The sequence below is a fragment of the Salvia splendens genome, chromosome 6 (assembly GCF_004379255.2).
Source record: "Salvia splendens isolate huo1 chromosome 6, SspV2, whole genome shotgun sequence".
Lineage (NCBI taxonomy): Eukaryota > Viridiplantae > Streptophyta > Magnoliopsida > Lamiales > Lamiaceae > Salvia > Salvia splendens.
The window spans coordinates 13,588,021-13,613,456 of NC_056037.1; the positions used below are offsets into that span (position 1 = coordinate 13,588,021).

Sequence of the window (25,436 nt, forward strand, 5' to 3'; positions counted from 1 at the left end):
AAAATATACAACTTCAAAGGGCTTCAGCTATCCCATAGAGCTTGGGAATTTTATTATGAAAAGAGCTTGCCAGATGGAATAAATTGTGAAAGTGAGGGTATGATAAATAAAATATAGATGTCAATAATAGGTTGCCAATAACATACTCAAAATGAACTGTGAAGTAGAAAAGTTTCAAGTATCCCCAGATGATAACAGGAAGACCTGAGATGGTTGGTTACAAATGAATTTGAAAAGAATAAGAAAAACAAAAATTTGCAATTTGCTCAACAACACTGTGATAGAAGATCATATCAACGGAATTTTTAGAGTTTATAAGCAGTTCAGGGAAACTAACTAATAAAGAGGGCAACAAGAGAAAACTAGCCAAGGGAGAAGCAATGTGCCAACTTTAACATGGAGCTTGCAGAGAAGCTCAGATCAAGAGACAACAATCATATTTGAATTCAGAAGATAAGAGTACTCATGTAAAATAAAGAGCTTGACAATAAGTATGTCTGAAAACACAAAGGGTCAAATTAAAAGGTTTAAGGTCTCACCAGATGGCGGCTCCAATATAGTAAAATGGAAAATGATTAGGCTCAAGTGGATTTGAGAAAGAAGAACAACAAGGAACTACCCTTTTGGGTCAACAACATCGTGATGCTATATCACGTTAATGAATTCACAAAGTTTATAACCAAATTACGGAAATTAACTAGCAGAGAAGACAATCAGAGCAAACAAGTTTGGGAAGAGAGCAAATTACTTTAGACTTGGAGTTGCTAACGAGCTCAAAGCAGGATGGAATAACTATAGTGGGATTAAGAAGAGGTGACTATTCTTTATAAATTAATGAGTGTCACCAAGCACATTTGAAAACAGTAAAGATCTACTAATGATCTTTGAAGAATATTATCATTGAAGAGACAATAGTTTAGGGAAACATGTTCATTCTGAAGGCCATAAATAAAGCAGCTCCTAGTATAGGAGTTTGGTGGCAAGAATTTAGAGAGTCAAAGTATTGCTTTTATACAGAATGAGTAAAGAAGGACCGTAGTCACTGGAGGTTATCAGAAAACATGAGGGAGCAAGCTCAAAACTGAAAGTGATGCACAACCTTGACATAGGAGAGGGAAGATAATTACCTTGCAAAGGAAGTCATTTAAGATCGTAATTCAACAAAAGTATTTTGATCAGGGGATTCGAGAAAATGGAATTCATGGGAATCCAAGTAAGCGTTGGTGATGAATCTTCTTGGTTAACTACAATGGTGATACTCCGTTGTTTAACTCTTTATAGAGGATAGTAAATGAGATATGAGAAACTTTTGTCACAAGGTGCTTTCACTTCACGATCACGTCAGATGACCACATATGTGGGGATTACGACTCTTTGGTACTCTTGGTTCGTCATAACGCTCATCCTCGTAACACGTCGTTTCTGTTTACTTATGTTGTAGAGCTAGGTTCTTTGTTCACATTGTAATCATATTGTCTTGCTATATATGTGTACATCGCTTAGTTGGATCAAAGGTATGATCCTTTGGAGTGATTGGATCGTCACAAAAGACAAAAGCTAACCTAGATTACTCATGTCATTGGGACGTAGGAAATGACATCTAACCCCTACGATCTTGGCAAAGAATATTCGCTCATGCTGAGAGTGAGCGACTCATTGATTGCTACGTGTTTTCCTTCTAGAATGACGACGCTTTTCAGTAACAGCTTCATGACTCAGCTCCGTCCTTGCGTCTCATATATCAGCACATGTCCCCTTCCAGAACGTTGTTCTTGATAACAAAATGATGCGCACCATCCAGCTCATTAGCCTCACGTGTCCTTCTTCTGGAAGCCAGTGGTCCCCTCCTTGACTGCTTGGTCATTCCCCTTGATCAACTCCCCCGATTTTTGGCATTTTTCATCTATTGTACTTGCTTGATCAGTTTGGCCTTGTTGCCTTTGTCAATCGGCATTCCTGCACATTTAACACTTGCTTTGCGCGATAAACCGATCAAGAAGCGTACATTTTACCCCTAAACCGATTCATGAAATGGGCCTTATAAAAAATATATCCATTTTTTCCACACTTTTAATTTATTTTTCATTATTTTTTCCCCAAAATTCGTACTTTCATCTATAAATACTCTCATTTTAAACACAAAAATGACGTTATACCAAACAACTCTCCCAATATCAATTTTTAGGATTTTAATTATGTAATTTTTAATTTTTAGGATTTTAGTTATGTAATTTTTAATTTTTAGGATTTTAATTATGTAATTTTTAATTTTTTTTATAATTTGTAATATTATTCCGGGTAATTTTAATGCATTTTAATATTGCGGAAATGTTTTTATTTAAATTGAATAATAGAATGGTGGGACCTTGAGCTTGTCCTTGCGGAAGAGCACGGATGTGGGTGTTGTGCTCTTGCCTAAGAGCAGGGAGTAAAAGTGGGTCCGGGCCCACATCCGTGCTCGTTGGCAAGAGCACGGATGTGGATGCTCTTAGTTATATGTGGATAAAACCGTTAGAATATTTAGAAGTAGATTATGATTAAGAATCCCAGTATATAAGAATAAATTAATTTTGTAGTCATGAATATGTTAATGTGTAACTAGAGAAGAATATAGAGATTGTGGCAACTACATTTGAAGGAAAATGATGAGCAATGAATCGTTTGGTCGATTGTGTATTTCTTTATTTTAGGGAAGACGGGTATCAGTTGGCTCGTTGCATCAGAATGAACATTACAAGAAATAGCTTATCAGGGATCAACAAACCATGGTGTTGGGGTTGACCCTCTTTCTCGAAGCCGACGGTTGGAGTCCAACACCTCAACCAACAAACCGGTTTAATACACAAAAATTGAGTTTTGGTAGGTGTTGTATTTGAAATGTTGAAACAACAATTTTACTTATACTTGTTTTTTTGTTATTGGAACTTTTATTTTTACACAACAATATCAAATACTCCTATGTCATAATACTATAAAATCAATTTTTTATAGAGGCTAAAGTCCCTTGTGATATAAGATGGTGTCTGCCAATGTTTATGAAGAGGGGTTGGTTTTCTTAGAAAGAAAAACTCCAGTTAGTGCCGGCCTTGGGCAAATAAAAATTGTGTAATTTTCAATATAAACATAGTAGGCATAATTCTTCATTATTAAGCTAAAGAGACAATGGGCTCATTTTATAATTGGAGTATATTTAACTGGCCCAAGATAATTGTTTGTAAATATTTACATGAAAAATCTCATTCTTTCTTAATTGTTCCATCATTGCAAATTGGAAGATTCAATGACGAAAGTGTGATGCAAATATGAAACCAAGAAGGTAGAAAATTGTGAAGAAGCCTTGTTGAATTCTTCTCTCTCATATTTGCCGTAATTTTCGTTCCCTTTAATCACATCTTCCATATGCCTCTCTCTGCCGTCGCGCCGTTAATTGTGCTAGGCGTGACACCGCATCCTCAAATTATGCTACCATAAAATAAAAGAGTCTTTTTTGGTCCCATTTTACTAAATATAAATTCAGTTTTAATTAACGACTAATGTTTATCTAATATATTATTTTCTTTAAATTTGGAAACCGACAGCTTCAACTAAGTCTCAAAATGAATGTTGGGATTGCCTAATTAACATTTGGCCTAGCTTGCCGGTAATATAAAAAATAATTTTTTAATGATATGATATAATGTTCAGTTCAACGGATCATCAGGAATTGAAATTGAGCTTTTAATTCTAAATCCAATTTTTGGTATAGCAAAATATTTGAATTTGAAATTGAGTTACAATTTTAATTCCTACACGAATTCCGATTCCAGAATTTGAATTATAAGTACATCAAAAGTAGATATTTGGAAATATGAATAGTTATAAAATTAGGCACCTTCACACAATGCACCTACACTCACTCACGTACACTGTATAAAATTTCTTCAAATTTAATTTCATATCAAGTACATTATTTTTACATAACAAATAATTTGAAAGTTAATTACTCTCTCTGTCCCGCTTAAGATGACACGTTTTCTTTTTTTAGTTTGTCCCAACTAATATGATACATTTCTTTCTTTTTGGAACTTTCTCTCTACAATTAATACATCCAACAACAAATTATATATACTAGGAGTCCTAATTTAACGAACATTATTGTTCCAAATAGTCAAACTGCTATTGGACGACGAAGAAGAAAATAGACTAACTCTATTTCTACGTTTTATAATTTCCAATATTAGATGGATGTATTTTTACTTAAGGCATTTGAAATAAAATAGAATAAAAACTAAAAATGATAATTGCAGGACGTGTTGGTAATAGCGATCATGATTATTCATGATGTTGTTTAAGCATTTTCGTAGCATTTCAATTTTCAAATCAAACTATTGAGTACGCTTTGATTCCATCTTTAATGATTTTTTCGACCCTCTCTATCTTTTAATCCATTAATTATCTGATTTAACACCATATTTACTCCTGGAATTGGACAAAGACCTATCTTTATGCTTATATACCTAATGAGGATTGAGCTTGTGTCTGCATGCATATGTATTTGGCTATTTCCACTCATGTGGGGGATTGTTGGAATCTTGAATTTAAGATGTCCGGTCAACGAAGTTTGACGAATAATAAATATGACGAGACATTTAATTTTCGGAAATTAAATGATATAGCGTCGATCTACTTTCCGCGTAGATGACCGTAATGTATTCACTTTCTCAAATCCGATTCCTGGTGAGTGAGAAATAATGGATTAAAGTTGGTCACATTGTAGCTTTTGATAAAGCTATGAGTTGAAAGTGTAGGGAGTAATTAACTAGTGTTAATTATCCCACATAGCAGATGAGACACATCTTTAAGTGTGTATTTATTAAGTGAATTACTACACATAGTAATTATTGTGGACTAAGATGGGTGAAAGAGCCCACACGCGCGCCCGCACCCTTGGTCTTGGTCTTGGACTTGGCAATTGGTCTTTGGGTGGTCTTTGGGCTTGGTTCTTGGGCTTGTCCCTGGATCCAGACCTAATGTTTTGGACCACCTCAGTTTTGGGCAGTAGCCTGATCAAGTCGACATGCTGCGCCTTGATCAGCATCCTGATCAACTCGGCCTGCTGCGCCTTGAGCGATGGCTTGATCAGTGTCTTGATCAAGTCGCTTCACGAAGTCCACATGTGACGGTTGAAATAGGGCGTGTACAGCGTCTAGATTCAACGTCGACCACTCCAGCTTTCAAACTCGTAACGGCTGGCGGTTACAGGCCCGCCATGATGAGCCATGATGACAGCCATCAAGGCTGAGTTGACCCCCGCAGTGGACCAAGCCTATAAATAGGCTAGTCATTCCTTGCATCCATACCAGATCATCAGATACGATATCATACACACAAACATCATACCCTCTCTGCATAGTCTTTCTGTCAAAAGCTCAGCCCTCTCCTCCATCCAGTTCGCTGGAGCTCTGCTGATAGCGGTGCTGGTTCACCAGAGACGTTTGCCATTTTATCTTTGGGGACGACACGCCATAACCGAGAGCGCTACCGGGACGTATCTCATCTTGCGGAAAGAGGGCTTTCCTCGACTCGGCTAAGTTTAATTTACTTTTACAGTTTCGATTTTGTTGTAATTCTCAGTTTTCAGTTCTTCCTTCTTGGGTTGTATTACGCCCGGTATTGTTTTATATCTTGTAATTCCAGCATTTCCCCAACAATCGCAAGACGAGATATACTTGCCGTTGAAGAAGGAGATTGAACTTTAACTGAACTTAAAACTATCGAAACCTAATCCTTAGCTTGGAGATGTCGACCAACGCCAACACCTCCGCTGCCACTACTCCGGCCACCGCCGCCTCCACTGTTCCGGCCACTGCCGCTTTCCCATCAACCTTGATGGGTCAAGGCACTCCCACACCTGGATCAACTACCCATTGGGTATGGGACAACCCCTTTGGGGCGTCCACTGGATCCACCTTTGGTGAATTGATGGGTTCCACTTTTAGTGGTTCGTTTAGATCCTTTAATGGATCGAGTGTTGGTGCCTCCGGGCTCAATACTGGTGTTGGATCTCTTGGGATCAACACGAATATAGGGCCATCTATGGTCAACACGAATGTGGGGGGCAATTCGCCCAACACGAATTGGGGAGGCTCCATGCCTAACCCAGCCGCTGGCTCAAGTGGAGTCAACGTGAATGGTTCATATCATGGACCAGGCTCGGTGCCTTTGATGCCGAGGATGATGCGCCGCTGAGAAGCCCTCCAAGTTTGGAGGATCAGACTTCAAGAGGTGGCAACAGAAAATGTTGTTCTACTTGACAACGTTGGGGGTCGTGCATTATCTCAAGGAAGATGAGCCACCCACGCCAAGCGATCAAGAGTTAAGACTAGAGGTCTTCTCCGACTACGACGCATGGCACAAAGGGGATTATCTATGCAAAAACTTTATTTTAAGTGCATTAGATGATAGCCTCTATAATGTATACTCTAATGTAACCACATCTAGACAAATGTGGGAAAACTTAGAGAAGAAGTACCGTAGCAATGATGCCGGTACTAAGAAATTTGTAATAGCTAAGTACTTGGACTACAAAATGGTCGATTCAAGACCAGTGATAGACCAAGTACAAGAGTTTCAAATTATCATCCACGACCTCGCCGCTGAGGGGATGAATCTGGCAGAAGCTTTTACTTCAGGCACGATGATTGAGAAGCTTCCACCTAGTTGGAAGGACTTCAAGAGCTACCTTAAGCACAAGACAAAGGAGATGACTCTTGAAGAGTTGATCATGAAGTTGCGCATGAATCTGACGTAAGCAAAAACGACCAAAGGCGAGAGGCCATGGCCCCTTTGAGGCTAAGGCCAACCTGTTGGAGCGAGACGGTCCCTCCAACAAACGTCCTCGCCAAACGTCAAAGGACAAAGGCAAGGCAGCCTGTGAAAGGCGATTGCTACAAATGTGGCAAACCCGAGCACTACGCCAAGGATTGTCGAAGCAAATGCAAGAAGCCTGCTGCCCACGTCGTCGAAAAAGAGTTCAAAGACTGGGACGAGAATGACCTCATTGCCGTGGTCACTGAAGAAGCCAACTTGATTGAAAACAAGGGAGGCTGGTACATCGACACTGGAGCAACTGCTCATATCTGTGCCGATAGGAGTAAGTTTTCAACTTACAGTCCTGTTGATGGGAGGAAGATCAACATGGGGAATCAAGCATCATCTGAAGTCAAAGGAACTGGAGATGTGATCCTCAAAATGACGTATGTCGTCTCTATCACGCTGAAGGATGTGCTGCATGTGTCCGACATCCGCAAGAACCTAGTGTCATGATCAATACTAGTTAATAAGGGGTTTAAACTTGTATTTGAGTCTGATAGGTTTGTATTGTATAAGTTTGGAAAATTCATCGCAAAAGGTTATGTAACGGATGAGCTTTTCAAGCTTAGTGTGGCAACGTGCCATGGTCCCAAGCCTTTGGCTATCAATAACAATGCGTCTACTTCCTCTTACTTGATTGAGTATTCAAACTTGTGGCATTGTAGATTGGGACATGTAAATTCAAAAGCCATTAAAATATTAGTGAATTTAGATTTACTAAAGGCTAATGAAGTGGATACCCAAGATAAATCTGAGATTTGTCTTGAAGCCAAAATGGCTAAGTTACCGTTTCATTCAGTTGAAAGAAACACTAAACCCCTTGAATTAATTCACACGGACGTATGTGATTTAAAGCTGGTGCAAACTAGAGGTGGTAAAAAGTACTTTATCACTTTCATAGATGATTGCACAAGGTATTGCTACATTTATCTTTTAAGAAGTAAAGATGAAGTAATAGAAGCGTTCAAAAATTATAAGAACGAAGTTGAGAATCAACTTGGTTGTAAAATCAAAACGATTTGAAGCGATAGAGGAGGCGAATATGTAGCCCTGTTTGAGGAATTATGCAATGCAAGTGGTATAATCCATCAAACGACTGCACCATATTCACCACAATCTAATGGAGTTGCAGAACGCAAAAACCGAACTCTAAAAGAGATGATGATGCACTGCTTCTGACTTCAGGATTACCACATAATATGTGGGGGAAGCTGTTTTGACAGCCAACTATATTTTGAATAAAATCCATCTCAAAGGAAAAGATGCTACTCCTTATGAGTTGTGGAAGGGAAGGAAGTCATCCTACAAATACCTCAAAGTGTGGGGGTGTTTGGTAAAGGTGATGGTTCCTCCGCCCAAAGAAGTTACAATCAGACCTAAAACGGTTGATTGCATTTTCATTGGATATGCACTTAATAGTAGTGCATATCGATTTGTTGTCCACAAGTCTGAAATACCGACTGTGACCGTGGGAAAAACAATTGAGTCAAGAAACGCGGTATTTCTTGAAAATACATTTCCTTGTAAAAAGAAGGAAAATGTAGCATCCAATTCTGAGACGAGAATTGAGGATGAAACCACTAGTCCTAAATCAGTGGATGAAGAGCCAGAATCGCGCAAGCGAACAAGGCCTGATCCAAACGATGTGGTACTAAGACGTGGTAGTAGGGTCAGAACACTAAAGACATTTGGTCCTGACTATATTGCATTTTTGTTGGATGAAGAACCAACATCGATAAAAGTAGCATTTGCTGGCCCAGACGAGTTACATTGGAAAGAAGCTGTTCAAAGCGAAATTGATTCAATTTTACTAAACCACACGTGGATGTTGGTTGATCTACTTGAAGGTGCTAAACCTTTAGGATGCAAATGGGTCCTTAAAAGAAAGTTTAAGGCCGATGGAACAGTGGACAAGTATAAAGCTCGACTGGTAGTCAAAGGCTTTAAACAAAAGGAATGGTACGATTTCTTCGATACCTACTCACCTGTAACGAGGATTACATCAATTCGAGTGCTTCTCACGATTGCTGCTGTGCACAATCTTGAGATTCATTAAATGGATGTTAAGACTGCGTTTCTTAATGGTGACCTTGAAGATGAGATCTATATGGAACAAACTGAAGGTTTGGTAGTACCTGGACAAGAGGAAAAGGTTTGCAAACTGGTTAAATCCCTCTATGGATTGAAACAAGCGCCATTGCAATGGCACTTGAAATTTGATAACGTGATGTTATCAAATGGATTCAAGATCAACGAATGTGACAAATGTGTCTACATTAAGAACACTGATAACAGATACGTTGTAGTGTGTCTATATGTTGATGATATGTTAATCATTGGTAGTAACACCCAAGTGATTAACGACACGAAAGCCATGTTAAAGAGAAACTTTGACATGAAGGACATGGGTCTAGCCGATGTAATTCTTGGATTGAAGATTCTAAGAACATCTGAAGGAATCACCTTAACACGATCTCATTACGTTGAGAAAGTGCTAAAAAGATTCAGTGCTTATGATAGCACGCCGGCTAAGACGCCTATAGAGCTAAATGTTCATTTAACCAAGAACAAAGGCGAACCTGTCGCACAAGAAGAATATGCGAAGGTCATTGGGTGCATTATGTATCTGACTAATTGCACTCAGCCCGATATTGCTTGCGCCGTGAATAAATTAGCATGTTACACGAGCAATCCAAGCAACGATCATTGGACGGCTCTTGTAAGGGTTTTGAGATATTTAAAATATATTCAAAATCATGGGCTACACTTTACGAGATACCCCCCGGTACTTGAAGGGTACAGTGACGCGAACTGGATATCCGATAACAAAGACTCACTTTCTACAAGTGGATACGTCTTTACTATTGGGGGTGGTGTTGTATCGTGGAAATCCACAAAACAGACTTGTATAGCCCGATCAACGATGGAATCGGAGTTCATTGCCTTAGATAAGGCTGGTGAGGAAGTCGAGTGGCTTAAGAACTTCGTTGAAGATATTCCATGTTGGTCTAAGCCAGTGCTGATCCACTGCGATAGCCAGACGGATATTGGAAGGGCAAACAATGGCTTCTATAACGGTAAGTCTCGCCATATACGTCGATGACATAACACCGTGAGACATTTGATCACAACAGGGGTGATTACAATTGACTATGTGAAGTCAATAGATAACCTAGCGGATCCACTAACCAAAGGGTTAAACCGTGATCAAATGAATAAGTTGCTAGAGGGAATGAGTTTGAAATCCACAAATTAAAGAATTGTCATAGTGGTAACCAACCATGATGACTGGAGATCCCAAGAACTTGGTTCAAAGGGACAACTAAGCTATGAGAGTTCATGAGAAACACTCAACTATATCTATTCCCTAGAGAGCAATAGAGTGTTGGAAAACTTGCCTAGTGGTGAGGCTAAGTCTATGACTTTTAATGACTCCTAAGGATCTCGAGGAGATTGAGTTCTCAAGGAGACCGAGTAGGGCAAGATACTCGATTAGGAATCACCTATATAAGTGTGAAGTGAGGCCGCTTCAAATAACACACTTATGAATCTAAAGTGGTTTCCAAGGCCGCAAAGGACACAAAATGTGAGAACGGATGGGGTTGGGGTGTTTAAGCGTTAACACCATTGTCTCGGTGCATGCCGTGGGGGATTAGTTCAAAGCATCGCGCTACTAAGCCGCCTGTGTATCCGATGATTTCGACTATGGAGGGTTCAAAGCCAAAAACTACATATCCTTATGCTTATATACCTCGTGAGGGTTGATCTTGTGTCTGCATGCTTATGCATTTGGCTATTTCCACTCATGTGGGGGATTGTTGGAATCTTGAATTTAAGATGTCCGGTCAATGAAATTTGACGAATAATAAATGTGACGAGACATTTAATTTTCAGAAATTAAATGATATAGGGTCGATCTACATTCCGCGTAGATGACCGTAATGTATTCACTTTCTCAAATCCGATTACCGGTGAGTGAGAAATAGTAGATTAAAGTTGGTCACATTGTAGCTTTTGATAAAGCTATGAGTTGAAAGTGTAGGGAGTAATTAACTAATGTTAATTATCCCACATAGGAGATGAGACACATCTTTAAATGTGTATTTATTAAGTGAATTACTACACATAGTAATTATTGTGGACTAAGATGGGTGAAAGAGCCCACGCGCGCGCCGAGCCGAGCCGTGCCCGTGCCCGCACCCGCACCCGTGCCCTTGCCCTTGCCCTTGCCCTTGCCCTTGGTCTTGGACTTGGACTTGGAAATTGGTCTTTGGGTGGTCTTTGGGCTTGTCCCTGGATCCAGACCGAATGATTTGGACCACCTCAGTTTTGGGCAGCAGCCTGATCAAGTCGACATGCTGCGCCTTGATCAGCAGCCTGATCAACTCGGCCTGCTGCGCCTTGAGCGATGGCTTGATCAGTGTCTTGATCAAGTCCCTTCACGAAGTCCACATGTGACGGTTGAACTGGGCGTGTAAAACATCTAGATTCGTCGACCACTCCAGCTTTCAAACTCGTAACGGCCAGCGGTTACATGCCCGCCATGATGAGCCATGATGACAGCCATCAAGGCTGAGTTGACCCCCGCAGTGGACCAAGCCTATAAATAGACCAGTCATTCCTTGCATCCATACCAGATCATCAGATACGATATCATACACACAAACATCATACTCCCTCTGCATAATCTTTCTGTCGAAAGCTCTGCCATCTCCTCCATCCAGTTCGCCGGAGCTCTGCTGATAGTGGTGCTGCTTCACCAGAGACGTTTGCTGTTTTATCTTTGGGGACGACACGACATAACCGAGAGCACTACCGGGGCATATCTCGTCTTGCGGAAAGAGGGCTTTCCTCGACTCGGCTAAGTTTAATTTACTTTTACAGTTTCGATTTTGTTGTAATTCTCAGTTTTCAGTTATTCCTTCTTGGGTTGTATTACGCCCGATATTGTTTTATATCTTGTAATTCCAGCATTTCCCAACATTAACAAGTTTGTTAGAAGAGTTAGTTACAAAGTTAGTTAAGAGATATTTTGTTTTAATATCTTAGCTCATGGCTCTTTGTATAAATAGGTGAGAATCCTCATTTGTAAGTTTGGATTTTGCAATCAATAAGATTGATTCCCTTTCTTTATAGAATCCTCATTTGTAAGTTTGGATTTTGCAATCAATAAGATTGATTATGATTTGGTTAAAATTAAGGTCCCCCTCTCCTTCCTTGGTCGCCTATATATATAAGTCAACGCAAATTTAATAAGTAGAGATTATCTTATGTTAGTTGCTTAAAATTATTGAGCTTGAGAGAGAAGTTTATTGTCTGTATACAATTAACAAAAACCTGGTAGTACTACTATCTTAATTTTAGTTGCGTCTCCTTGACCGTGTTCCCATCCCTAAATAAATCATTTGAATATTCATTAATACTTCCATCTTTTGAATATGGAAACTTTAAAAATGACTATGAGTTTTAATTTTTAATGCACAATTGGTAAAGTAAGAGAGAAAAAAAATGAGCAAAGTAAGGAGGAAGAAAAAAGTAATGAAATTAGTAAAAAATAAATCATTTGTGGCGTAATCTACAAAATAATTTCATTTTTCTTATCTTAATTTAATCATAGTATCTTCCAAACAACATACAAAGTAATAGTACTATTAATTTAATCTTTATCTTTACAACTAATTATAATAACTGTAATTTTCAGTCTTGATTTTTCCTAGCAATACAACCGAACAATCCCTAAATTTAGGGTTCATCCAATCAGTTTTGACACAAATAAAAGAGCACGACACAGACTCATAAATTATTGACTTACTGCTTTAAACCATCGACACAATAGGAGTAGGATAACTTCACTATTTATTTATGTCAAGCCGATACTTAGTGGATGTCTTCATATTTTTTTTTAATATAAATGAATTTAAATTTAAAGGTTGCATCACGTCCTAATAATTAATGCATTTACAAGTTAATGAGATGGTACTATATATATTCAATTGTATCAGTTGAAATAAAAGAAGGTAAATTAGAAAAGCAAACTAGATCGAATATAACTAGTCATTAATAGATGATAGAAATGAATCTAGATGATGGAAATGAATCCAAATGATCGAGTCAATTAAATTTGGAACATATCTTTCAAATCTCCCCTTCCAAACCAGTCTTCACATCGATGGTGCTCATTTTGATCATAGCTTTTGGGAACTCAAAATTGAACCTAACACCAAGCAGCCCTCTCACATTCCCCGCATAATTCTCCACCACTCGTCGCGTGGACGCGTCACCCCATAGCCTCTGGTCCGACTCGAGAATGCCATAGCCATCTCGAACGTTCTTGAAGAAGCTAACGTCGAATTTCAGCTGACTGTCTTTGTCGAGAGCCACTCTTTGTGAGCCATCGCCGGCTTTTGGGCAGAGCGTTTGTAACGGCTGCAGGAATGCTTGGGTTATGCTCGGATCCGCACCCCCCCGTTATGGTGAAGTTGTAGAGTCGATATCGAAAGAACAGACAGTCCGTTTGCCCTATCGTATGTGCTCCTGCTTACATGTATGTCCGCAAATTTTAAAAAATAATCATAATTTAGGATGCAAAAGAAAGCGTGTCTAAGTTGAGAGCAAATTATCTTAATATTTTATATTTTTAGGATGCTTCTATTTGTATCTCCTAATTTTTGTTGGGCCACTAACAATAAGAACACTTTATGAAGCGTTGGTGGTATAATTAGACACAAAGACTAACATCCTTAATAGCATTAAAAAGTGTCTTCGACCCGATTTTTTTTTGCTGTAGTGGATGGATGTAGAGGGTTTGATCTTAATGTTATAAGCAATGAAAAGAGGAAAATGTTGTTTTCAAAATTAAGTACGTTTACCAACAAGTGTGACAAGATCATGGTCATCTAGGCCTTTGGCTGCAAACTTCTGCCTCTGGACAGCAACGGAGTCCGCAGGGCCGGGTAAGTTGGAGGTGTCGGACGATAAAGAAACGCGGCCGTCTCTTCTCCCAGTCGGCACTCCCCAACTTGGGCCACCACTCTAAAAAAATAATGTAACAAAGTGGTAAGTACTAATTAACAAAATAATGTGTTTTCATTATATAATGATAAAAACATAGTAGTACTACTATTTATTTGTGATGTGTGAAAATGCTTACTAAATCGACAGCGTCGCGAGCAGCCAGTGCTAGGATATCAGCGCAGGAGACGACGCCAGGGCATGCTGCCTCAAGCTGAGACTTGGCATCATCAATCACTTGGAAGCCTCTCAGCCCCAGATTAGGCAATGCTTTTCTCTCGGATGAAGGCGAATCGATCAGAACAGACGCGTCGCAACCCTGAAACGTACGATAAATCAACCCTTCACTACATAAAATCAAAATAGCTAGCTTGTTATGAATTTGGTTGAATTACCTGAACAAAACAATCATGAAAATGGAGCCTAAGCAAGGCAGCAGCAAGAGTGGGGTCTTTGTCGAAGTACTTCTCAACCGTGGACCAAACAATTGACTCGGATTTTGGACATGATGAAGTGTAGAAGCCGGTCTTTATATCGCCCTCGCCATACATTACCACCACCATTGTCATCGCCACCATCAAAACTAAGTGTAGGCACTCCATTTTTTGTTAAGATTCACTACAACTCTGTGCTCATATATATATATATATATATATATATTAGGGATGTATTCATTTCCTTTTTGTATCTTTTGTTCTTTGTTCTTTTTAATCTCAGCCCCACGATTTTGTCATCCGACAGTTAGATTGGTGCCACGTGTCATTTAATGATGCAGATTTTCAGTTGAATAATGCACACCGACTAATAATGCGCCATTATAGTGTAACAATGCAGATTTTCAATTGAATAATGCACACCGACTAATAATGCACCATTATAGTGTAATAATGCAGATCATCTGGACCGTTGATGAATGAGATCTAACTGCCCATATTAAGAAGAATAAAGGATCTAAGGGATGAATATGAGAATAACGCTCTCCTATATATATATATAGAAAGAGTTGTGATCATATGATAACCCTCAATTTGTGTGATAACCCTATAACCAAATCTGGACCACACATATTTTCTAATCTTGTGGCTGAGATTCAAACTTAGATTTTCTTCATAAAAAAAGGCGCAGGGGGTAAATATGTCATTTCTCTCATTTAATTTCTGAATTTTGCTCCATTCTTTCATTCTTTCTCTGTTCGATTCTCTCCTCTTTCTCAGCAATTTTGTTTCCATATTCCTCTTCTCATCGATTTTGTTCCCAGATTTGATGGTGTTGAGGAAAGAATTCTGGTTGATGAAGCTTCTGAAGAGGCAGACGACGCCGGATATGGAACAGAATCTCACCGTCTCTTCCCGGAAGAAGGCCGGCCGAGAAATGTTGACTCTCCTCGCCACCTTCGTTAGACAAAGTTAGAGAGTCTTAATTTCGTTCCAAAAATAATTGTACCATAAAAAATGAGAAAGAGGGTGCATGTACAATTTGATTGGTACACCTCAAAACTCTATATATATCTTTCTTTTGTAATATCAGCTGAAACTAAACTCAGCATCAACTCAGTTTTATAGTTAATTTGATGATGATTTTATTCGAATGGGTGAGATCTTCTTTATTTGTTCAGTAAAAAAAATTTGAAAAAGGTTTTAGTATCTTTTTTATCTGTAATCTTGCCTAGTAGTTAAACATAGAAAATCATTTTTTGTATATTTGATGAGCTATCCAATACATAGTTGTCTACATGCTCTTCATTTTAATGATGCTAAAATGATAGTTTTGCCGGATAGAATGATACTCTGAGTTGATAAAATGATAGTTTTACTTTTATCCCCTGAAACTATCATTTTATCCCCTGAAACCATTATTTTATCAAGTGCAACTATCATTTTACCTTCTGAAACTATCATTTTATCCCCTGAAACTATCATTTTATCCATTGCAACTATCATTTTACCTTCTGAAATTATCATTTTATCCCCTGAAACTATCATTTTATCCCCTGAAATCATCATTTTATCAAGTGCAACTATCATGTTACCTTCTGAAACTATCATTTTATCCCCTGAAACTATCATTTTATCCCCTGAAACCATCATTTTATCAAGTGCAACTATCATTTTACCTTCTGAAACTATCATTTTATCCCCTGGAACTATCATTTTATCCCCTGGAACTATCATTTTATCTCCTGAAACTATAATTTATCCCCTGAAATGATAGTTGAATTGCATGGATGAATAAGTATCCAACTTCAGAGGTTGATGACTGTGCAGTGGCCTGCCTCTTTCTCAACTCAACAACCAATTCAACACCACACCCACTAGCCCAACTCACACAACACTAATACTCTGACAAACTCATATTTTCATAGGTGCAATTGGTATGTTGAAGTGCTAAATGCTAATTTTATCACTCGATATTGTCTTCATCTAACCGATTATTATACCTTTGGAGTTCTATGTGTTTTGTTGAGTGTTCTAGGAAAGATAGGTGAAAAGAAGAGAAAATGGAGCATAAGTGTTCAGAGGCAGCAGGGGCACGAGAAGAAGGACCCGGCCGGGTCGAATTTACAGTGCAAAAATATAACCCGGCCGGGTAGGGCCTGAGTCCAGCAACGACCCTAAAATGGGGACCCGGCCGGGTTGAATTTCCAGTTCAAAAATACAACCCGGCCGGGTAGGAGTGTCTGACGCGTCTGAAGCTGAAAACGCGATTTTTGAAGTGAATGAAATAGAGAAAATGCCTAGGGTTCGAAAAAGATTCGACCTACCGCCTACCACACGCACACACACCCCAAGAACACCTTTGAGAGAGAGATTTGAAGATTGGAGACTCTATATCGGAAGATTGAAGCTTCATTCCATAGATTGATCTCACAGGAGTACTTAGTATCTATATTTCATGTATTTGTTGAATTTCTTTGTGTTGAATATGATTTTCTTCATAAACATGAGTAGCTAAACATCTCTTGTAGAATTCTTGGTGATGATGCACTAATTTCATAGTTTTTATCCGATTGATTTTGTTCTTGCCTTGCTCTTGTAGTTATTTGATTATTCTTGGGTTTATTCCTTTCAATTGCTTGATCACCACTTGATTGTGTAGGATTAATTAGATTAATCGTGAGATGAAATAGTTAATCCGGAAAGAAGAATAATTCACACCTTAATACAATAGAACTCGGGAGAGTTGAGGTTTTGAGTGAGGTCATTAACCTAATCAAACTTTTGGGAGTTAGAGGTTTTAGGATTAGAAGGGGACTTCAATTCTAGCATCTAATCTACAGGTTTCTCACCTAGGGAGGGGGTTTAATCTATTATCGTGGTTGACTTAGTAACTCTAGAGACACCAAAAGGTAGGGCGAGTCAATTGGATAAGAGCTTGGAATTGTGCGTCGGATCCTTGAGTTCTACAATTTCTCCATATTATCTTTCATTATCACACCGTGTTTTCTTGTTCTTAATTGTTACTGGCTTATTATATATTTTTATTAGTTGTTAGAACAAACCAAACTGCACTTGATTGTCTAGATAGTAGTTGATCTTTGTTCGTGGTAGTTAAGTTGATACAAAATTGTCTCTGTGGGATACGATACTCTTGCTTACTGATTGCTACACTAGCCCCGTACACTTGCGGGTATAACTTGTGTTAAAATAAGTTGAGTCATACTCCATGTTTTGGTAATCGTTTAAGATTTCCAACACTATATGTTTTATTACTGCATATTGTGGGATGTGATTCAAGCTTCTTCATAATTACTGTTGTTTCTTCGATAATTTTTTTTATTTTCGTGCATTATAATTGTTTCACTGATGTTAACTGATTATGAAAATCGTATGGCCTTTGTATTATGTTTACATGGTTAGATTTATAGTTGTTTTGCAAATAAGAGTGAAGTGAAATCATAATAAGAGTGATGTGTTTTGTGAACAAGAGTGAAGTGTTTTCTGAACAAGAGTGATGTGTTTTGTGAAAAAGAGTGAAGTGTTTTCTGAACAAGAGTGATGTGTTTTGTGAACAAGAGTGATGTGTTTTCCGAACAAGAGTGATGTGTTTTGTGAACAATAGTGAAGTAAATAATCAGAATAAGAGTGAAGTGTTTTCTGAACAAGAGTGATGTGTTTTGTGAACAAGAGTGAAGTAAAATCAGAATAAGAGTGATGTGTTTTCTGAACAAGAGTGATGTGTTTTGTGAACAAGAGTGAAGTAAAATCAGAATAAGAGTGATGTGTTTTGTGAACAAGAGTGAAGTGTTTTCATTGATTACCTGTTCAATTGTTGTCAGAATTCGCTTAGATGGAGTCTGTAGAAAATAACGAAAGTAACAATCATCATCTATTATTTAGCTTATTAATTGTGTTCATATTTTAATTTATTGATTGTTTTGCTACATGTATTGAATTTGATTTTAGAATAATATTAGCTGTCAATTGGTTTATGTTTCTGATGTATTGAACTTCATATTTATTTATATTATGTAGTATTAAGATGATACTTTTGGCTTATAAATATTAGGTGTACTGTATAAAATGATAGTTTTGCCGCATAGAATGATACTCTGAGTTGATAAAATGATACTTTTGTCGGATAAAATGATACTCTGAGTTGATAAAATGACAGTTTAGCCGGATAGAATGATACTCTGAGTTAATAAATGATAGTTTTGCCGGATAGAATGATACTATGAGTTGATAAAATGATAGTTTTGCCGGATAGAATGATACTATGAGTTTATAAAATGATAGTTTTGACGCATACTCTGAGTTGATAAAATGATACTTTTACTGATTTGTAGGTATGTACATTCCTGTTTGTGATGATGCTTCGAAGCCAATGATTGGTAGTTAAGATGATACTTTTGGCTTATAAATGTTAGGTGTACTGCATAAAATGATATTTTTGCTTCATAGAATGATACTCTGAGTTGATAAAATGATACTTTTGTCGATAGAATGATACTCTGAGTTGATAAAATGATAGTTTTGCCGGATAGAATGATACTCTGAGTTGATAAAATGATACTTTTGCCGGATAGAATGATAGTCTGAGTTAATAAAATGATAGTTTTGGCTTATAAATGTTAGGTTTACTGCATAAATAAAATGATAGTTTTGCCCGATAGAATGATACTCTGAGTTGATAAAATGATAGTTTTACTGATTTGTAGGTATGTACATTCCTGTTTGTGATGATGCTTTGAAGCCAATGATTGGTATGATATTCAATACATTAGTAGAAGCATCTGATTTCTATGAACATTATGCTCGTTCAGTTGGTTTTGGCATTCGTAAACTGGGCAACAAATCAGTTCATGGTATTATTAAGTGGCAGTATTTGGCTTGCAGCAGACAAGGCTCTAAGAATTTTATACCTGGTGATGCATCCAAATCAACTGAAGTATCTGTTAAGAATTGTAGGTGTCAGTCATTTAGGTGTGAATGTCTTGCTAAGCTCAACTTGAGACATTTTTCAGATGGCATGAGCAAAGGGTATGAGGTTTATCAGTTTGTTGAGTATCATAATCACTTAATGGTTGCGGATGAGCATAAGCATTTTATGACGGCCAATCGCAGTCTGGATCCTATCCATCGGAGGTTTATGGAGGATTGTGGCAGGTGTAATATTGGTCCCACACTCACATTCAAACTTCTGAAGGAGATAATGGGTGGACCTGAAAATGTTGGATGTGATATTATTGATATTAGAAATGGTTATCGCGATATTATGTCCAATATTGATGGTTCAGATGCTCAAATGATTTTTGATTATGTGTGTTCTCAAAAGGAATCATCTGATGCCTTCTATTATGAAATTGAGATAGGATCTCATGGAAATTTAACTAAACTCTTCTGGGCTGATGCTATTTCAAGACGAAATTATCATATGTTTGGAGATGTAATTTCATTTGACTCAACATACAACACTAACAGGTATATTACTTTTGTTGCTAAAAGACATAAAATGATACTTTCGGCTGATAAGATGATATTCTTAGCTGATAAAATGATACTTTTCTGTATGTATGAAAATATAATTCATTTATATGTTATGTTCTGAAGGTATTGCATGAGTTTTGCTCCATTCACTGGAAAATATAACCATTCCAGAGCAGTTACATTTGGAGCTGGATTGTTATCAAGTGAAGGTAGAGACTCATATGCTTGGTTGTTTGGCTGTTTTGTTCGATGTATGGGGGTAGCACCCAAATTGATTATCACTGATCAAGATTGAGGGATGAAACTTGCTGTTCAACAAGTACTTTTACAAACAAGGCACCGATGGTGCATGTGGCATATTATGGTTAAGGTGTCAGATAAGTTGTCCAAATCCTTGCTTGGTAATGAAGATTTCAAAAAATAGTTGAATGCATATGTTTGGTCTGATTTGTTAGAGCCTGATGAGTTTGATATAATATGGAATGATATGATGGAACGGTATGGATTAGAAGATGTGCACTGGTTTGGATCAATGTTTGAAGATAGAGAATTCTTCCTGCTTATTTTTGAGATTTTCCCATGGGGTCGCTTCTTAGGACTACATCGATGTCTGAATCAGAGAATTGCTTTTTAAAAAACTACACAAAGCCTCGTGCAAATCTTGTACAGTTCATCAATTTCTTTAACTATGCTGTGGGAGATCAAAGGAATGCCAATTCACGATTGAACTACTTGGATTACTCAACTATTCCTTATATGTCAACCCAATTGCCTATTGAGAAGCATGCATCTACAATCTACACTGATTCTATTTTCAAACATGTACAACAGGAAATAAGTATGGTATGTGAGATTGTTTCGATAACTGTTGAGGATAACATCAAGATGCATATGGTCAAGGACCAATATGGTAGAACATGGGATGTTAAGTATGATTGTAAGCAAGACACATTCGACTGTAGTTGTAAGAAGTTTTCTGGAATTGGTTTGTTATGCTGTCATATATTTTGTTTGTTGAAGAATAAGTCTGCTAATCTCATTCCTGAGAAATATTTTGGTCGAAGGTGGTTGAAGAGCTCTTTACTAAAGGCAGCCCATGGTCTACCATCTGAGGAGATACAACTATTTGAACGTGTGCTCCATTTTTAACCTTATTTGTAAAAACTCTATTTTTCAGTCAGATAAATGATAGTATTTATTGTAATAATGTTATCTTTTACCTTGCAGATTTGGATGAAAAGCAGGAAGTTAAGAAAAAGTTATTCTCCAACTTTTATCAATTAGTCCAAAAGTCTGAGGGAAGTATGGATCATCTGTCTTTATTATGTGCTGGTCTTGATGATTTGGAAGAGCATATATTTGGAAATTGTGCAATACCTTCAGTTATTGAAAAGAAAAAGATGGTTGAGGAATTTTATGGAATGGCAGTACCTGATGTAATTGATGTACATCCTCCAGATGTTGTTAGAACCAAAGGATCAACTAGTGACAAAGTATCAAAGAGGGAGAGTGCAATAAGGAAAGCAAATAAGCCTCTACGACGGTGTGGTAAATGTCATAAGATGGGTCGTCATGATTCAAGAAATTGTGGTAGATTCAATGAGAAGGCAGATTGAAGCCATTTGATATAAAATGACACTTTCAGGCGATAAAATATACTTTTAGCAGATAAAATGATAGGTATTTTTGGTGTATAAAATGACATTTTGTGGGATAAAATGATAGTTTCAGAAGGTAAAATGATAGTTTCAGATTATATAATGATAGTTTCTGTGTTTATATTTATGAAAACCGTAGTTTCTGTGTTTAGATTTATAGTTGTTTCACTGATGTTAAGTAATTATGAAAACCGTAGTTTCTGTGGTTAGATTTATAGTTGTTTTAATAAATGTTAACTGATTATGAAAATCGTATGGCCTTTGTATTATGTTTAAATGATTATATTTATAGTTGTTTTGCAAATAAGAATGAAGTGAAATCATAATAAAAGTGATGTGTTTTGTGAACAAGAGTGAAGTGTTTTCTGAACAAGAGTGATGTGTTTTGTCCCATATCATTTTATCATCTTGAACAACTTTTTTCTTGCATTTTATACCCTGAAACTATCATTTTATCCCATGAAACTATCATTTTATACCCTGAAACTATCATTTTATCACCTGACACTATCATTTTATCCCCTGAAACTATCATTTTATCTAGTGCAACTATCATTTTACCTTCTGAAATTATCATTTTATCCCCTGAAACTATTATTTTATACCCTGAAACTATCATTTTATCCCATGAAACCATAATTTTATCAACCCCAAAACTATCATTTTATCAACTCAGAGTATCATTGTATGCAGGAATATACATACCTACAAATGAATAAAATTATCATTTTATCAACTCAGAGTATAATTCTATTCGGCAAAACATTTTATCAAATCAGAGTATCATTCTATCCGGAAAAACTATCATTTTATGAGACAGAAGTATCATTTTAATCAAACAAAACTATCATTTTATCCCATGAAACCATCATTTTATCAGACTATCATTCTATCCGGCAAAACTATCATTTTATCAACTCAGAGTATCATTGTATGCAGGAATGTACATACCTACAAATCAATAAAATTATCATTTTATCAACTCAGAGTATAATTCTATTCGGAAAAACTATCATTTTAATCAAACAAAACTATCATTTTATCAAATAAAACCATCATATTTCGTTTATATAAGGGCAAAATTATCATTTCATTATAAAATTGGCGCGTTGAAAGAAAACGTGAACTAGACGCTTCGAATTCAATTTCTCTCACACTCAAACCCTTCGAATTCAATTTATCTCACATCCAAACCCTCTGAATCGTATCCAAACCCTCCGAATCGCATTCAAACCCATTGCTTTTTCAGTTTCGAAGGAAAAACCATTCAACTTCTGAAATATGACGACGGAAAACGCTCTAGTATCATCGAAGAATGGTTGGATGAAGTTTTTTACTTATTTCACTTTTGTTTTTGATCGATTTTATCATTTTGCCTCCGATTCTCGTTTTTTTAGATTCTATAGTTTTTTTAGTGTAGATTTAGAGTTACATATGACAGCATGATGAATTTACTTTGAATTTACTTTATATAATAACATAAACTGTTTAACACACTGAAATCTTTTGTGTATTAGGAAAGAACATTCGTGATGCTTCTGCTGCTGATGATGATAGACAATTAATGATGGTTTCAGAAGGTAAAATGATAAATCTCATGTGTATTAATGATAAATCTTTAAATTGAAAATGATATTTTCAGAAGGTAAAATGATAGTTGCACTTGATAAAATGATGGTTTCAGGGGATAAAATGATAGTTTCAGAAGGTAAAATGATAGTTTCAGAGTATAAAATGATAGTTTCAGGGTATAAAATGATAGTTTCAGTTGGTAAAATGATAGTTTCAGGGGATAAAATGATACTTTGAGTTTATATAATGACATAAACCGTTTAACACACTGGATCTTTTGTGTATTAGGAAAGAACATTGGTGATGCTGCTGCTGCTGATGATGATATACTATTGGCAGATGAAGTAGAACGTATAAGAAATAACAAGAAAAGAAAGAATGATGGTGCAAGTAATAGTAAGACACCTTCAAAGAAGGGCAAGAAAAAAGTTGTTCAAGATGATATAGCCATTCATTCACCAACTTTGGCAGGAAGAAGGAATACTGACTTCTTCGTTGACATGCTCAAATCTCTAAACAAGAATCAAAGAAGAGGTGTTCGAGAGATTGGGTTTGGTGCACTGCTAAACTTCAATATAAGAAGTTTCCCAAGATCATTAGCATATTATCTGATTTACAACTTTAACCATAAAAGTTCATCAATTAAATTGAACAGTGGGGAATCACTGTTTTTAGATGATGAAGATGTCCATATAACTCTTGGGTTCCCCATTGGATCTTTACCTATGAATATGAGAAAATTTCAGAAAAATATCGACATCAAAACTCAAATTGCTAATGTAAAGGTGGAGAGAAAAAAATGGTGCCAGCATATGTTGTAGAGCAGATGATGAAAGACGAAGAAGGTGGTGAGTGGTTCAAATGGTGTTTTATGGTTCTCGTGGAGTATGCATTAATTAACACTCCTGCTGATGGAAATTTGAGTCCACAAATTTTGGATTACATAGCTGATGTTGAGAACATCAAACAATACAATTGGTGTAGCTATGTCATAACTAAATTGCTTGAAATACAAAAGAGATGGAAAAGAAACACAACAAAGATATTTACCGGACCAGTTATCTTTGTAGTGGTAAGAATATATTTGTTTTCCATTGTATATGAATCTATTTACAGAAAAACTAATATTTATTTTTTGTTAATGTAGGCTTGTTACGTGGACAGGATTGTCTTTGAAAAAAAAATGGTGCCAAGATGTTATCCAACAGTTAAGGGATGGACTGCCAAACTGTTGAAAGAATGACAAAGAGCATAAATGAATGAATCGGATTTTGGTCTCGGTCATAAGTATGACCGATATAAAAAGCAACCACATGAAGAAAATGATGAAGATAAGGAATCTGAAGATGAAGATAATGAATCTGAAGATGAAGATGATGATCTTGAAGATGTAAAAGCTTTGAAGATGAAAGATCATGATGAAAAGGGGACAACCAGTAGAAGTCAAGAAAAGACTTTCATAGATCAATGGAAGGAAGCTGCCAGGGATTGTAAAGCGTCAATGTCGAAGATGCTTGATGTCCTTGAAGCAGCGCTAGATGAATTCAGAAAGCTTGATAACTTTAAGATAATATGTGATACAACAAGAATTGCAATGGGAGTGAGAGAGGAAGGTGTGCAGAATGTTACAGAAAGTCAGAAAACAATGTCACATGCTATGAGCAATGATGAAATTGATGATCCTGAATGGATCGATATCATGATTGAGCTAACTAAAGCTGCTGAGAGGACATTTATTCTGAAAAATAGGGATAAGTTCCCTACATTCACTCTCATACCGGAATATGACCACTCCTGTTGAGGTGGAAAAAGAGCAAGAGAAACAGAATGAAAGCGAAAAGGAAAAGGCTAATAAAGCAGCTCGAGAAGAGAAGGAAAAAGTTCTAGAGAAAGAAGTTGAATTCTTTCACAATGATGAATATGAGGTAACTTTTAAAAATGATAGTTTAAATACATAAAATGATTGTTTATATGGTTAAGATGATATAGGTTTGATGATGTTTTTTTGATTGTTCTGTTTTATTTGAAAAATGATACTTTTGCATCATAAAATGATTGTGTAAGGGGATAAAATGATAGTTTCAAATGATAAAATGATACTTTTGCATAAAATGATAAAATGATAGTTTCAGTGGGTAAAATGATAGGTTCAGTGATAAAATGATACTTTTGCATCATAAAATGATAGTTTCAAATGATAAAATGATACTTTTGTATAAAATGATAAAATGATAGTTTCGGGGAATAAAATGATAGTTTCAGTGGGTAAAATGATAGGTTCAGTGATAAAATGAAATTTTTGTTTCATAATGATAGTTTTAGATTTTTGGCTGATAAAATGATAATTTTGGCTGATAATATGAGTTCCATTGGGTAAAATAATATCCCTTATGTCAATAACAATTTATATTTTTGA

General features: G+C 36.7%; 1 protein-coding gene and 1 pseudogene across 1 annotated transcript; one reads left to right on the forward strand and one right to left on the reverse strand.

The window, feature by feature from the left end:
- Positions 1 to 12,963: 12,963 nt before the first annotated feature.
- LOC121809712 lies at positions 12,964 to 14,465 on the reverse strand (annotated as a pseudogene).
- A 661-nt stretch (positions 14,466 to 15,126) lies between these two features.
- LOC121808827 lies at positions 15,127 to 21,406 on the forward strand. The gene is made up of 7 exons (XM_042209401.1): positions 15,127 to 15,268; positions 19,328 to 19,533; positions 19,639 to 19,784; positions 19,914 to 19,999; positions 20,246 to 20,312; positions 20,387 to 20,775; positions 21,018 to 21,406. Exons 1-7 carry the CDS (start codon positions 15,127 to 15,129, stop codon positions 21,404 to 21,406), a joined length of 1,425 nt encoding a protein of 474 aa, XP_042065335.1.
- Positions 21,407 to 25,436: the final 4,030 nt, after the last annotated feature.

Bases quoted from the DNA above. Each gene is read 5' to 3' on its own strand.
- LOC121808827 (XM_042209401.1), top strand. From the start codon at position 15,127: ATGGTGTTGAGGAAAGAATTCTGGTTGATGAAGCTTCTGAAGAGGCAG. The intron at 19,785-19,913 runs GTATATTACTTT...TATGTTCTGAAG, and splicing joins TCAACATACAACACTAACAG to GTATTGCATGAGTTTTGCTC. The intron at 20,776-21,017 runs GTTTGTTATGCT...TTTACCTTGCAG, and splicing joins TAAGAAGTTTTCTGGAATTG to ATTTGGATGAAAAGCAGGAA.